This window comes from Bactrocera oleae, chromosome X, assembly GCF_042242935.1.
Source record: "Bactrocera oleae isolate idBacOlea1 chromosome X, idBacOlea1, whole genome shotgun sequence".
Lineage (NCBI taxonomy): Eukaryota > Metazoa > Arthropoda > Insecta > Diptera > Tephritidae > Bactrocera > Bactrocera oleae.
This window is the reverse complement of record NC_091541.1, coordinates 35,735,162-35,751,876: the sequence shown is the minus strand read 5'-3', so window position 1 is coordinate 35,751,876 and position 16,715 is coordinate 35,735,162. Positions and strand designations below refer to the sequence as shown.

The following is a 16,715-nucleotide window of genomic DNA, read 5'->3' as shown; positions in this document are numbered from 1 at the left end:
ATCTCAAACGAGTATACTATTTGACTTTGCGAGAGTATAAAATGTTCGGTTACATCCGAACTTAGCCCTTCCTTACTTGTTCTTTTTCGAAGTTATATTTTTCGATGTTCCCTCATGTGGAATTACAAATTAGTACTCAAAGAGATTTCATTTAACATTTGCTCCTTCTCTATTCATTAACATTCTCTTCTTAAAGTGTATGATTTAAAAAGCTTTACGTCGTCGCCGTATAATAAAATTTTTGAGAATTCTATTACAGAAGAGATATCGTTAATAAACAAGAAGAACAGAATCGGGCCAAGATGACTATCTTGCAGAACATCTGAAGAGACATAAATTGTATCTGAAAGGGTATCCTCAAACATCACTCGTTGTGTTCTATTATAAATAAGAAGCTACTAATTGAAGAAATCTTGGCTGAAAGCCACCGAAGATCAAGTTTATGTATGAGAATCGAGATATTTACTTTATCGAAAGCTTTGCTAAAGTCTGTGTATATAACATCCGTATGATTATGTTCCCTAAAACCCAATGATACATGGTTTACAAATTCAAGCAAGTTTGTTAGAGTCGATTTCCCTTTAGGAAATCCATGCTGAAATGAGGAAAATAACGGAGAAATCGAAAAAGTTATATGGTCTGCTATACCTCTATAGTTTTCAAGGTTGGACCTAAATCCACTTTTATGCAAAGGGATTATAAACGACTGTTTCTATATTGAAGGAAATATACCGTGTTTCAGAGAGGAACTAAATATCCTTGTCAAGGGCAAGTAAATATATTTGACACTAGGAAAGTTTTAGGAGAATTATTACAGTAGTTTGCTTTGAAAAATGCTACAAACGTATTGGATATAATATCATTGTCACTTGAAATGAAAGATTTGTACTTCATCGCGGACGGAGATTTGGAAATCTGCGTTTGGAGTTAACGAATTCATAAAACGATTTTGGATTACGTACAATTTTCTTTTTTGCCTTATTTAAGTTATTATTTTAATATATATAATATGTTATTATATATTTTTTGTTTAGATCAAAATACCGTCGACGCAATACAGAATATTTAGAATAGTCTACAAGTGAACCGTTTTTTAATTAAATCAATTATATAATTCTTTCGAAAACCACGGACTTGTACTTTTACTTTTATTAACAATTACTATTGAAACATGCTGTTCAAATAATTTCGTAATAATATTATTAAAATGGCGAGGCCCTCAATTCAATATCACCATTACAATTAGGGTATGTTATTGTAGAAAGTTCTCTATTTAACTTTCTAAAAGAAGCTTTTGCAAAGTTCAACCGAGTACAGAAACTAAAAGTTTGATGATTACTATCCCGTATATTGCCTAAGTTTTCAACAGATATTTCCAAAGCGGGATGATACGAGTCCTCTGGTAGAACAAGAGGATTACTCTGAATAACGGAACACTTTGAACAGGTATTAACGTATACTAAATCTAAGCATTTACCAAATTTATTCGGAATGAAATTAATTTGGTTCAGACCCAACTAGGACATTCTTTCGAAAAACTCATTAAAACATGAGCGATTGCAAGTCGGTACGATATAGCCATCGAAAGATTTCCACGAAGAACACGGTAAATTAAAATATCCTCAAACGATTATTGAATCTTAATTATTTGCCATCGAGGTAGCACTATTCATTAAAGAAGCACACAAATCGATCACATCTAAATATTTGAAATTCGCTTTTTAAAGTCTCATTATCAAAAATGTTAGGTTTTAACCATATTTCTGTAAATCCAATTACAGGGAAATTAAAATTGGAAATGTTCTAGTACAAGTCGGTTAATTTTGTATTAAGACCTCTAACAATTTTATAATTAATGCTTAGCGAATTTCTACCAATCAGTTTTTTATATCGGTGGTTTTTACTTGACCTAATACTTACTCAAGTTACAGTTTGCACAGACAGACGGACGGACACGCAGATATACGGATTTGAACTCCTCTCGTCATCCTGAACAGACGGCCGGACGGACAGACTAGTGGCGAAGGTTTGTTAAAGATCTACTATATAAGGGCCGACGGATTGTAGGGACAGTTCTAATTAGGGTGTTTCCATGTAAAGAAGTTGAAGTATGAGTAAGAAGTTTTAAGGTCGGGTAATGAGTAATAAAGCGTTAAGTTATTGGAATTAGAAATAAAGATAAGTGTACAGCCATTAAATTGGGACGTTTATTTAACAATCCAGTGAGCAAACTCAAGAGTGAGTTACAAGACAAATGATTTATCTAAAAATCCGTTACGATATAAACTTATATCTATCTCGATTGATGTAAAAAGTTTTGCGAAAGAATTAAACACTTAGTATTCGAAGAAAGTATGAAAGGATTTCAATCATATTTTGGTATATTACTAATTCATACTATTGATGATGTACTCACATAGTTTTATTCCTACATTTTGCTTCGTGTTCGAGACGTTTATATCAAAAGTAACTCAAATGATATATGTATACCTATGTGATATAATTCAACCAAAAAGGCTAAATTTAATATAGTTTTACGTATGTAAGAAAAACATCAACCAAAAGATGGTAATCACTATATTAGAGATACGAGATTTAGACCAATGTCCAGACTGATTTCATTCGTATTCAGCGCTAAGCCACATATATTTTGAAAACTACTTACTTTTATTAAAATATTACAAATATAGACCGACATACTCGTAAACGGCTTAAAATTAAGTGGAAAATCTGATATCGGGAATATTGAGGCTAAGAGAAGGTTTATACTGATTGAATTAAGGTTTAGATTACTCAAGTATACTCAAAAACATGTTTCCACGTAATTTTGCGAAAGTAACTCACATACTGATCCACATTTTTGGCATAAAGTATACTGTAATAACGAAAAAATAAATATAAATAAAATTATATAAATTTTTTGAATTACTGCAAATACTGACTAATAACAAGGCATAAAGTCAACCGGATGTTTGAAATTATTATGTAATGGGGGTTAAGGTTTTATCCATTTTAAGCACAAGTATACACTGTTATAATAAATAGATGCTTTCTTAGTTTCACTAAGATAACTCACATATTGACTGATATATTAAAATATCGGTAATCAACACATACGGTATCTGGGGTCTTGAAAAGTTGTGGTTCGATTTGGACAATTTATTCAGATATCCGTTGCCGCCGAATTTCACAATGTAACAGTAGGTTTTCACTTAAAGATGGACGGTGTCACATCCATTGTCCAATTTTGCTATTGACTCCTATTATGAATGCTTGTACCGTCTTGGATGTAAAATTAAATGTCTTTCCATGTTTAGTTAGTAAGTAATCGCACTTTTAATAGTTTTCAACAAAACCGTTAGTGGGCGGGGTTTACATCCCTTTTCGTAAAATGTGTCCTGTGCAAATTTGGTTGATATGACTTAAGTGGTTTTGAAAATGTATATATTAAGCCTATTAGGCGGCGGGACCATGAACAATTTTTTAAATTAAAAAATCAGACTAAATTTGCCCCTCCTTGATACGATTTGTTGTATCAAAAACCAGTTTGGTGGGCGCGGTAATGGTCTGATTCCTTCCATTTACAATAACTTTTTATGGTACCAAGGAACATGCTCATTAAGTTTCATCAAAATATATATTTTCAATCAAGTTACAGCTTGCATGGCCAGACGGATGGATATACAGTCACCCAGACAGGTCTCCACATCCTCGTCATGAATATATAATATATACATGCATATATGTATGTAACTCTATGTCTATCTCGATCAGTTTTTGGTGTTACAAACAACCGTTCGTTGAACAAAACAATTACACTCTGTAGTAACACGTTGCGAGAGTATAAAAATCAATGATGTAATGGATTTTTTGAGTTTTCATCTCCACTTGCTGCATTGTCAGCAGAAATTTTGAATTCTCCAGAAATATACTCGCGAATGCCTGTTCTTTTATCAGGTGATTTCAATACAGGTTTTAAAAAAATCTCTCTTTCTTAACACCTGTATTTAAATCCACTTCCTGAATACTTAAGTCTTGAAATTAAACGTAATAGAAGTACACCAACCACAAGATAATAAACTGCGATCGATCCAGGTTTTACTATGCGTATATGATTGTATTGTATTGTATACACATTTTTGTATTTTAACATGCAGGGTGAAATAAAAATTTATAATTATTAATCGAATCAGCGGCCAAAAAATTTGCAGCTATCTGTTTTTCTATGCCAGTTATTTCAGCTGATAATGGGGGCATCATTGAGAAATTTTCTTGCAGTATTCCCATCATTTGAAGATCCACTACACCCTGTTTTTGGTTTGTCGACAATTAAACACAGTTTTTAACGAAACTCCCCTTAATATTTTGTTTCCTTCTTAGAAACCTTTTTTTATACTCTCGCAACCTGTTGCTACAGAGTATAATAGTTTTGTTCACCTAACGGTTGTTTGTATCACCTAAAACTAATCGAGTTAGATATAGGGTTATATATATATAAATGATCAGGATGCAGAGACGAGTTGAAATACGGGTGACAGTCTGTCCGTCCGTCCGTGCAAGCTCTAACTTGAGTAAAAATTGAGATATCTTTATGAAACTTGGTAGACATGTTTCTTGGTACCGTGAGACGGTTGGTATTGCAGATGGGCGTAATCAGACCACTGCCACGCCCACAAAACGCCATTATTCAAAAACAAATAAATTGCCATAACTAAGCTCCACAACAAGATACAAGACTCTTATTTGGTATACAGGATCACAATAGGGAGGGGCATCTGCAGTTACAATTTTTTTTAAAGTGGGCGTGGTCCCGCATCTAATAGGTTTAATGTGCATATCTCCTAAACCGCTAATGCTATAATAACAAAATTCACTGAAAGCAAATATTTTTAGAACCTCTACCTACAGTGTGAAAATAGTTGAAATCAGGTGACAACATCGCCCCCTCCCTATATAACGGTACTGTTAAAAACTACTAAAAGCGCGATAAATCAAGCACTAAACACGCCAGAGACATTAAATTTTATCTTTGGGATGGTATGAGATGACTTTATAGGAACCGCGTTCAAATTAGACAGTAGGCGTGGCACCGCCCACTTTTAGGTGAAAACATAGTGCGAAAATGGGCGAAATCGGACTACAACCACGCCTATTTCCCATATAACACCATTTTCAATTCCATCTGATTCTGTCACTTTCCACTATGCATATCAAGCAAAAATGATTGTATCTGGGTAAAACTTTGCGTGAATATTGCGTTTGAAGTGTGCCACCTTGTGACCAAAAATTGTCTAAATCGAGTCAAAACTGTTCAAGCCCCTAGGTAATGAATATGTGGACCCCAGTGCCTATAGCTGACTTTTTACCGAAAATATCGGTCAACATAGAACAAGGCGGCAAGATCCACAAAGAAATCTAAAACGAGTATACCATTTGACTTTGCGAGAGTATAAAATGTTCGATTCCATCCGACCCCTTTCGGCCCGGCCCTTCCTTACTTGTTTTTATTTGGCATTATCTGATTTCAAGTCTACAAGAAGAAGAAAATATTCAAAAATCGAATGTAGTGATCTCCTTTAGACCCAAATTCGTACCGATCTTTTCGAAATTACTTTTGTAAGCATTTGTCAATATCGTTAATCTCAGTAAATGTGGGTTGGTATATGTAACACTTTGCAGATGAGATTCCAGTTATGGCATTGCGGACTTTGCAATCCACCATAGTTAGTTACAGAATATAATCGACATTGAATTTTCGGTTGGTAGCTGTTTTGAATTCAGTGGGAGTCAATTTCTGAAACAAAATATACATATGCATATATGCTCGGAAGCAGGACAACTCAAAACTGTTAGAAACACAAAAATAACACAGAGAGGGGCAAAAGGTGGCGGTTGAATTTAATAATAGGCGTTTTTTATTTGACCGTCATAAGCCAATAGCGAAAATTAAACTATAATCATTTGGGGCCGAGAAATGGACATTGCACAGGTATACTTGAGAACTTATTTTCACGAAATTTTATAAATATATAATATGGAGTAAAGTCAGCCGAACGTTTTAAAGTCGTGAGTATCAGTTATTGGGGGGGCTGATTTTGTCCCTCTCTCAATTTCATTAAAATAATTCCCACATTGGCCGATATATGTGGTATAAAGTCAACTGGAAGTTCGCAAATCTTTATAGTAGTTATATGGAGGCTAAGGGAAGTATTGACCTGATTCACCCATTTTTAACACAAGGATATATTATTATCATAGAAACATTTTCCCCGAATTTCAATAAAAAATCTCACAGATTGACCGATATATTCGGCAAAAAGTCAGCCACGTACTGGGGTCCACAATATATGGGTCTGGATTCTTCAAAAGTTATGGTCCGATTTTAACATTTTGAATGTAAGATGAAGCATCTTGAGGGCACTATTTGTGCAAAATTGTATCCGGATACATTGATTGGTTCTTGAAGTAGTAGGCGTGATGTTTGTCTGATTTCGCCTATTTCCACACTATGATATCGGAATGTTAAGGTTATATTACGAACCGAATATGGTTGAAATCGGTCGAGTAAGTCCCGAGATATGGATTTTCCAAATTTGACACCAGCTCCTATAAAGCCTTCTAGTAGCATCTCGAGTGTAAAATAGTATGTTTCTGAAGTATTTAGTTACTGCTTTATCGCGCTTTTAGATGCGCGTTATATGGGGAGAGGGCGAGGTTATAATCCGATTTCATCCATTTTCACACTGCCGGTAGGGGTTTCAAAGGGATTTTTCCTAAGCGTATTTTGGTAATATATGTTGAATGGTTTGGGCGATATGTACATTTAACTTATTAGAGAACGGCGCCACGATCACTTTTAAGAAAAATTTAATCACACAGGTGCACCATGCCAATGCAATCCTCTGTACCAAATTATAGTTTTATTTTTTGAATTTAGTGCTTAGTTTACTGGAAACTCTAATACAAATTATTTTATGTTAATTTCTAAAGGTCACGGTGGTGTAAATCAACTGGGTGGCGTTTTTGTCAATGGTCGTCCACTTCCCGATGTGGTGCGTCAACGCATCGTTGAGTTAGCACATAATGGCGTCCGTCCTTGTGACATATCACGGCAATTGCGAGTTAGTCATGGATGTGTATCTAAAATATTGTCAAGGTAAGAATCGATATACACATATTAATTAATTTAAAGAAAGTAGCTTCATATAATTTTATCTTAATATATTTGATATTTAGCTGAAAATCATATTAATATCTTCCCCTTTAATCTGTGTACCTGACAAATAAAAAAAGTATTGATAATTCATCAAGTAAGAATTTTTTGTTATTCTATGGCAATCTTAATAATATAAAGCTTCAGAAGGAGCGCTTTTTCTTACACGTGTTGCGAACAAAATAATGCAAACAGAAATGGTTGATTTCTGCTTAAATTGTGTTATTGACGAAATGGATTTTTCTACAACGTAAGCTTTCATTTGTATTTCAGTATTTGTGGTACCTAAAATAACTTGTAATTTAATATTGAATGTAATTGACAGCGCTACCCACTAGACTTCTGAGTTTGGAAATACTGTTGGGAACTGTCAACCAATCACCTTAAATAATCTAAGTGAACAATTAAGTTTCTTTATCAATATTTTTTAATTGAAGACTTTTAACAAAAGTGCGTATATTTAAAAGATCAATGAGCTCCACCGATATTCAATGTGGCCAATATACCTTAAGAGTTAAAGATAGTTTAAAACTTTACTATACTTGACTAATTTAGTGAATGAAATATAAGCCAAATGCTGGAAGATCTCACTTTAGTATTTTTTTTAGTAAATTTCTTTCTAAATGTTCGTATAGTTTTTTCACAGAGTTTTAAAAAACTGTCTTATACATGTACCTCTTTCTCTGACAAATGTCTTTAATTTATTTGCATCAATAAGACAAACTGATATGCAAATATACATACAAGATGCTAGCGTTTGAGAAGAAAATCTGGCGCGTTTTTCCATAGGTTTGCTGTAATATTTATTAATTTTTTGGGTATGATGTGGGTTAGCAACAATCAAAGTAAAATATCTTCGAATCGAACAAATCAGTTTTCACAACTGTGTACTATGTTCATTTGTAAAAAGGCAAAAAAAATAATTTTGGTTTTGTAATCATGCTTGGTAGTATCTATAATATAATACTAGAAAAAGAATAAACACGCCAACACTATCAAGCAAAATGTAAAAGAACATTTTTTGGAATTGAAATTAAATTTAAAACTTCTTAAATATTCTGTATTGCGTCGACGGTATTTTGATCTAAACAAAAAATATACAATAATATACAATATTATATATATTATAATAATAACTTAAATAAGGTAAAAAAGAATATTGTACGTAATCCAAAATTGTTTTATGATTTCGTTAACCCCAAACGCAGATTTCCAAATTTCCGTCCGGGATGAAATACAAATCTTTCATTTCTAGTGACAATGACATTATATCCAATATGTTTGCAGAATTTTTCTAGTCAAACCACTGTAATAATTCTCCTAATACTTTTTCCCTATCAGCACGTAATATGTCCGAACACTTCAATTAACGCTCCAATTATTTCTGAAGAAGACGTCCTACTTAATTTAAATAAGTTAAAACCATCTTTTAGTTACGACCCAGACATGACACCCTCATGCTTCCTGAAAAATAGTGCCAAATTATCATTGGGTTTTAGGGTACATAAGCATAAGCATGTTATATAAACAGACTTTAGCAAAGCTTTCGATAAAGTAAATCACTCGACTCTCATACATATATAAACTTGATTTTCTGGGCTTTCATCCAAGATTTCTTCAATAGGATAGCTTCTTATCTTTATAGTAGAACACAACGAGTGATGTTTGAGGATTCTCTTTCAGATACAATTAATGTCTCTTCATATGTTCCGCAAGATAGTCATTCTGTTCTTGTTGTTTATTAACGATATCTCTTCTGTAATAGAATTCTCAAAAATTTTATTTCACGCCGATGATGTAAAGCTTTTTAAATCATACACTTTAACTGTATAGCATCATTCTTGGGTATGGTATTAACAATTAATTAATATGTATTAAACAGTCTTATTGTCTTCTTAGTAATGTGGGTATAATTATAGATTATATTATATAATATGTTGACAAAAGAGAACATTTACTCATTGTAGGAATTAAAGAATATAGTTGGTTATTGGATAAGCTTTTCGTATGATAAATAGTTCTAATTGACGTTATGTTTAAACTAAGCCGATGAAAGTTAAATATAAATTACAACACTCTGCCGAAAGCGATAACATATTATTGCGGACAATTCGTTCCCAGTCCTACAGCTACTTCGATTTCTTTGCGACTGTTCTTAGGACTAAGCACAATAAGGGACTTTAAAAATGTTAGTTTTACTATTACGAGTGTTATAATTGAGAATTCCATAGTTGTCTTCCAAAGAAAGAAAAATGTGTGCAACTTCAAATTGAATGACTTATAAAATTGACCAGTTTTTTATGAAAAAATGTGTAAATGCAATCAACCTGTAATCTTATCAATTTAAAGGGTGATCCATTTCGAGGTTCCCTACTTTTTTAAAGAAAAAAACACAGAAAATTCAAATTTAATGAGGAATGTTTATTATCATTCAAAAGACCATTCTTTGGCATTTATTTTTTGAAGATTATCTCTTTCAACTGTTGGCCGCGGCCACATCTCAGATGGTCCATTCGTTGATCCAATTTTCGATGACTCGTTCGAGCATTTCGACTGGTAACTGGCGAATCCCCACAGAAACAGTCTAACGGTGTGATATCACACGATCTTGGTAGCAAATCGACCGGCCCAAAACATGAAATTATCTGTTCTCTCAATAAATCCATTGGTTGATGTGATGTGTGGGAAGTGGCGCTGTCTTGTTGAAACCAAATGTCACCGAGATCACGAGCTTTAATTTAAGGCATCGAATAGTCGGTTATCATGGCACGATAACGGTCGCCATTGACGGTTACGTTCTCACCGGCATCATTTTTGAAGATATATGGACCGATGATTCCACCGGCCCACAAACCACCCTACTTTATTTTTTTCTGGATGAAATGGGAGCTCTTGAATCTCTTCAGGTTGTTTTTTGCCCCAAATGCGGCAATTTTGCTTGCTTACATACCCATTGAGCCAGAAATGGGTGTCATCGCTGAACAAAATTTGGCTCGAAAACTTCGGATCTTCTTGGAACTTTTCAAGAGTTCATAGAGCGAAGCGATGTAACTTGGGAAGGTCGAGCAGCTTCAGCTGTGCAAGCTGTATTTTGTACAATTTCAATTTAAGATCTCGACGTAAAATGCGTCAAATCGTTCCATACGTCAGTCCGAGTTGCTGCGAACGACACCGAATCGACTCTCCACGGTCTACATGTAGATTCAATTCAGATTCAATAATCGTTTTAGGAGATTTCAAATTACTGTGTGTCTCGTGAAAAGCTTTCTTACCTATTTGTAATCGGTCATACGTTACTACACGAGTTTTTGGAAAAAATGTCCGAGTTAAGTCTGAACTAAATTAATTTGATTCTGAATAAATTTGGTAAATATTTAGATTTAGTATACGTTGATACCTCTTCAAAGTGTTCCGTTATTCAGAGTTATCCTCTTGTTCTACCAGAGAACTCATATCATCCCGCTTTGGAAATATCTGTCGAAAACTTAAGCAATATACGGGATAGTAATCATCAAACTTTTAATTTCTGTACTCGGTTTAACTTTGCAAAAGCTAATTTTAGAAAGTTAAATAGAGAACTTTCTACGATAACATGGCCTGATTATAATGGTGATATTGAATTGAGTGTCTCGCATTTAAATAATATTATTACGAAGTTATTTAAAAAGTATGTTCCACTAGTAATTGTTAATAAAAGTAAAAGTACAAGTCCGTGGTTTTCGAAAGAGTTATATAAATTGAAAAACAGAAAAACTCGAGCCTTTAAATATTTAAATAAAAAACGGTTCACTTGTCGACTATTCTAAATATTCTGTATTGCGTCGACGGTATTTTGATCTAAACAAAAAATATATAATAATATACAATATTATATATATTATAATAATAACTTAAATAAGGTAAAAAAGAATATTGTATGTAATCCAAAATTGTTTTATGATTTCGTTAAACGCAGATTTCCAAATTTCCGTCCGGGATGAAATACAAATCTTTCATTTCTAGTGACAATGACATTATATCCAATATGTTTGCAGAATTTTTCTAGTCAAACCACTGTAATAATTCTCCTAATACTTTTTCCCTATCAGCACGTAATATGTCCGAACACTTCAATTAACGCTCCAATTATTTCTGAAGAAGACGTCCTACTTAATTTAAATAAGTTAAAACCATCTTTTAGTTACGACCCAGACATGACACCCTCATGCTTCCTGAAAAATAGTGCCAAATTATCATTGGGTTTTAGGGTACATAAGCATACGCATGTTATATAAACAGACTTTAGCAAAGCTTTCGATAAAGTACATCACTCGACTCTCATACATATATAAACTTGATTTTCTGGGCTTTCATCCAAGATTTCTTCAATAGGATAGCTTCTTATCTTTATAGTAGAACACAACGAGTGATGTTTGAGGATTCTCTTTCAGATACAATTAATGTCTCTTCATATGTTCCGCAAGATAGTCATTCTGTTCTTGTTGTTTATTAACGATATCTCTTCTGTAATAGAATTCTCAAAAATTTTATTTCACGCCGATGATGTAAAGCTTTTTAAATCATACACTTTAACTGTATAGCATCATTCTTGGGTATGGTATTAACAATTAATTAATATGTATTAAACAGTCTTATTGTCTTCTTAGTAATGTGGGTATAATTATAGATTATATTATATAATATGTTGACAAAAGAGAACATTTACTCATTGTAGGAATTAAAGAATATAGTTGGTTATTGGATAAGCTTTTCGTATGATAAATAGTTCTAATTGACGTTATGTTTAAACTAAGCCGATGAAAGTTAAATATAAATTACAACACTCTGCCGAAAGCGATAACATATTATTGCGGACAATTCGTTCCCAGTCCTACAGCTACTTCGATTTCTTTGCGACTGTTCTTAGGACTAAGCACAATAAGGGACTTTAAAAATGTTAGTTTTACTATTACGAGTGTTATAATTGAGAATTCCATAGTTGTCTTCCAAAGAAAGAAAAATGTGTGCAACTTCAAATTGAATGACTTATAAAATTGACCAGTTTTTTATGAAAAAATGTGTAAAATCAACCTGTAATCTTATCAATTTAAAGGGTGATCCATTTCGAGGTTCCCTACTTTTTTAAAGAAAAAAACACAGAAAATTCAAATTTAATGAGGAATGTTTATTATCATTCAAAAGACCATTCTTTGGCATTTATTTTTTGAAGATTATCTCTTTCAACTGTTGGCCGCGGCCACATCTCAGATGGTCCATTCGTTGATCCAATTTTCGATGACTCGTTCGAGCATTTCGACTGGTAACTGGCGAATCCCCACAGAAACAGTCTAACGGTGTGATATCACACGATCTTGGTAGCAAATCGACCGGCCCAAAACATGAAATTATCTGTTCTCTCAATAAATCCATTGGTTGATGTGATGTGTGGGAAGTGGCGCTGTCTTGTTGAAACCAAATGTCACCGAGATCACGAGCTTTAATTTAAGGCATCGAATAGTCGGTTATCATGGCACGATAACGGTCGCCATTGACGGTTACGTTCTCACCGGCATCATTTTTGAAGATATATGGACCGATGATTCCACCGGCCCACAAACCACCCTACTTTATTTTTTTCTGGATGAAATGGGAGCTCTTGAATCTCTTCAGGTTGTTTTTTGCCCCAAATGCGGCAATTTTGCTTGCTTACATACCCATTGAGCCAGAAATGGGTGTCATCGCTGAACAAAATTTGGCTCGAAAACTTCGGATCTTCTTGGAACTTTTCAAGAGTTCATAGAGCGAAGCGATGTAACTTGGGAAGGTCGAGCAGCTTCAGCTGTGCAAGCTGTATTTTGTACAATTTCAATTTAAGATCTCGACGTAAAATGCGTCAAATCGTTCCATACGTCAGTCCGAGTTGCTGCGAACGACACCGAATCGACTCTCCACGGTCTACATGTAGATTCAATTCAGATTCAATAATCGTTTTAGGAGATTTCAAATTACTGTGTGTCTCGTGAAAAGCTTTCTTACCTATTTGTAATCGGTCATACGTTACTACACGAGTTTTTGGAAAAAATGTCCGAGTTAAGTCTGAACTAAATTAATTTGATTCTGAATAAATTTGGTAAATATTTAGATTTAGTATACGTTGATACCTCTTCAAAGTGTTCCGTTATTCAGAGTTATCCTCTTGTTCTACCAGAGAACTCATATCATCCCGCTTTGGAAATATCTGTCGAAAACTTAAGCAATATACGGGATAGTAATCATCAAACTTTTAATTTCTGTACTCGGTTTAACTTTGCAAAAGCTAATTTTAGAAAGTTAAATAGAGAACTTTCTACGATAACATGGCCTGATTATAATGGTGATATTGAATTGAGTGTCTCGCATTTAAATAATATTATTACGAAGTTATTTAAAAAGTATGTTCCACTAGTAATTGTTAATAAAAGTAAAAGTACAAGTCCGTGGTTTTCGAAAGAGTTATATAAATTGAAAAACAGAAAAACTCGAGCCTTTAAATATTTAAATAAAAAACGGTTCACTTGTCGACTATTCTAAATATTCTGTATTGCGTCGACGGTATTTTGATCTAAACAAAAAATATATAATAATATACAATATTATATATATTATAATAATAACTTAAATAAGGTAAAAAAGAATATTGTATGTAATCCAAAATTGTTTTATGATTTCGTTAAACGCAGATTTCCAAATTTCCGTCCGGGATGAAATACAAATCTTTCATTTCTAGTGACAATGACATTATATCCAATATGTTTGCAGAATTTTTCTAGTCAAACCACTGTAATAATTCTCCTAATACTTTTTCCCTATCAGCACGTAATATGTCCGAACACTTCAATTAACGCTCCAATTATTTCTGAAGAAGACGTCCTACTTAATTTAAATAAGTTAAAACCATCTTTTAGTTACGACCCAGACATGACACCCTCATGCTTCCTGAAAAATAGTGCCAAATTATCATTGGGTTTTAGGGTACATAAGCATACGCATGTTATATAAACAGACTTTAGCAAAGCCTTCGATAAAGTAAATCACTCGACTCTCATACATATATAAACTTGATTTTCTGGGCTTTCATCCAAGATTTCTTCAATAGGATAGCTTCTTATCTTTATAGTAGAACACAACGAGTGATGTTTGAGGATACTCTTTCAGATACAATTAATGTCTCTTCATATGTTCCGCAAGATAGTCATTCTGTTCTTGTTGTTTATTAACGATATCTCTTCTGTAATAGAATTCTCAAAAATTTTATTTCACGCCGATGATGTAAAGCTTTTTAAATCATACACTTTAACTGTATAGCATCATTCTTGGGTATGGTATTAACAATTAATTAATATGTATTAAACAGTCTTATTGTCTTCTTAGTAATGTGGGTATAATTATAGATTATATTATATAATATGTTGACAAAAGAGAACATTTACTCATTGTAGGAATAAAAGAATATAGTTGGTTATTGGATAAGCTTTTCGTATGATAAATAGTTCTAATTGACGTTATATTTAAACTAAGCCGATGAAAGTTAAATATAAATTACAACACTCTGCCGAAAGCGATAACATATTATTGCAGACAATTCGTTCCCAGTCCTACAGCTACTTCGATTTCTTTGCGACTGTTCTTAGGACTAAGCACAATAAGGGACTTTAAAAATGTTAGTTTTACTATTACGAGTGTTATAATTGAGAATTCCATAGTTGTCTTTCAAAGAAAGAAAAATGTGTGCAACTTCAAATTGAATGACTTATAAAATTGACCAGTTTTTTATGAAAAAATGTGTAAATGCAATCAGCCTGTAATCTTATCAATTTAAAGGGTGATCCATTTCGAGGTTCCCTACTTTTTTAAAGAAAAAAACACATAAAATTCAAATTTAATGAGGAATGTTTATTATCATTCAAAAGACCATTCTTTGGCATTTATTTTTTGAAGATTATCTCTTTCAACTGTTGGCCGCGGCCACATCTCAGATGGTCCATTCGTTGATCCAATTTTCGATGACTCGTTCGAGCATTTCGACTGGTAACTGGCGAATCCCCACAGAAACAGTCTAACGGTGTGATATCACACGATCTTGGTAGCAAATCGACCGGCCCAAAACATGAAATTGTCTGTTCTCTCAATAAATCCATTGGTTGATGTGATGTGTGGGAAGTGGCGCTGTCTTGTTGAAACCAAATGTCACCGAGATCACGAGCTTTAATTTAAGGCATCAAATAGTCGGTTATCATGGCACGATAACGGTCGCCATTGACGGTTACGTTCTCACCGGCATCATTTTTGAAGATATATGGACCGATGATTCCACCGGCCCACAAACCACCCTACTTTATTTTTTTCTGGATGAAATGGAAGCTCTTGAATCTCTTCAGGTTGTTTTTTGCCCCAAATGCGGCAATTTTGCTTGCTTACATACCCATTGAGCCAGAATTGGGTCTCATCGCTGAACAAAATTTGGCTCGAAAACTTCGGATCTTCTTGGAACTTTTCAAGAGTTCATAGAGCGAAGCGATGTAACTTGGGATGGTCGAGCAGCTTCAGCTGTGCAAGCTGTATTTTGTACAATTTCAATTTAAGATCTCGACGTAAAATGCGTCAAATCGTTCCATACGTCAGTCCGAGTTGCTGCGAACGACACCGAATCGACTCTCCACGGTCTACATGTAGATTCAATTCAGATTCAATAATCGTTTTAGGAGATTTCAAATTACTGTGTGTCTCGTGAAAAGCTTTCTTACCTATTTGTAATCGGTCATACGTCACTACACGAGTTTTTGGAAAAAATGTCCGAGTTAAGTCTGAACTAAATTAATTTGATTCTGAATAAATTTGGTAAATATTTAGATTTAGTATACGTTGATACCTCTTCAAAGTGTTCCGTTATTCAGAGTTATCCTCTTGTTCTACCAGAGAACTCATATCATCCCGCTTTGAAAATATCTGTCGAAAACTTAAGCAATATACGGGATAGTAATCATCAAACTTTTAGTTTCTGTACTCGGTTTAACTTTGCAAAAGCTAATTTTAGAAAGTTAAATAGAGAACTTTCTACGATAACATGGCCTGATTATAATGGTGATATTGAATTGAGTGTCTCGCATTTAAATAATATTATTACGAAGTTATTTAAAAAGTATGTTCCACTAGTAATTGTTAAAAGTAAAAGTACAAGTCCGTGGTTTTCAAAAGAGTTATATAAATAGAAAAACAGAAAAACTCGAGCCTTTAAATATTTAAATAAAAAACGGTTCACTTGTCGACTATTCTAAATATTCTGTATTGCGTCGACGGTATTTTGATCTAAACAAAAAATATATAATAATATACAATATTATATATATTATAATAATAACTTAAATAAGGTAAAAAAGAATATTCTACGTAATCCAAAATTGTTTTATGATTTCGTTAACCCCAAACGCAGATTTCCAAATTTCCGTCCGGGATGAAATACAAATCTTTCATTTCTAGTGACAAT

General features: G+C 33.5%; 1 protein-coding gene across 4 annotated transcripts in view; it reads left to right on the top strand.

Annotated features, from left to right (window-relative positions):
• The window catches only part of sv (paired box protein shaven), a 140,352-nt gene that overhangs the window by 46,166 nt on the left and 77,471 nt on the right, over nucleotides 1–16,715 (top strand). For all 4 annotated transcript variants that reach the window (XM_036372859.2, XM_036372867.2, XM_036372848.2 and 1 more), the window contains one exon: nucleotides 6,991–7,156. In XM_036372859.2, the coding sequence (XP_036228752.1) occupies nucleotides 6,991–7,156 (166 nt within the window). The remainder of the gene's footprint in view (nucleotides 1–6,990; nucleotides 7,157–16,715) is intronic.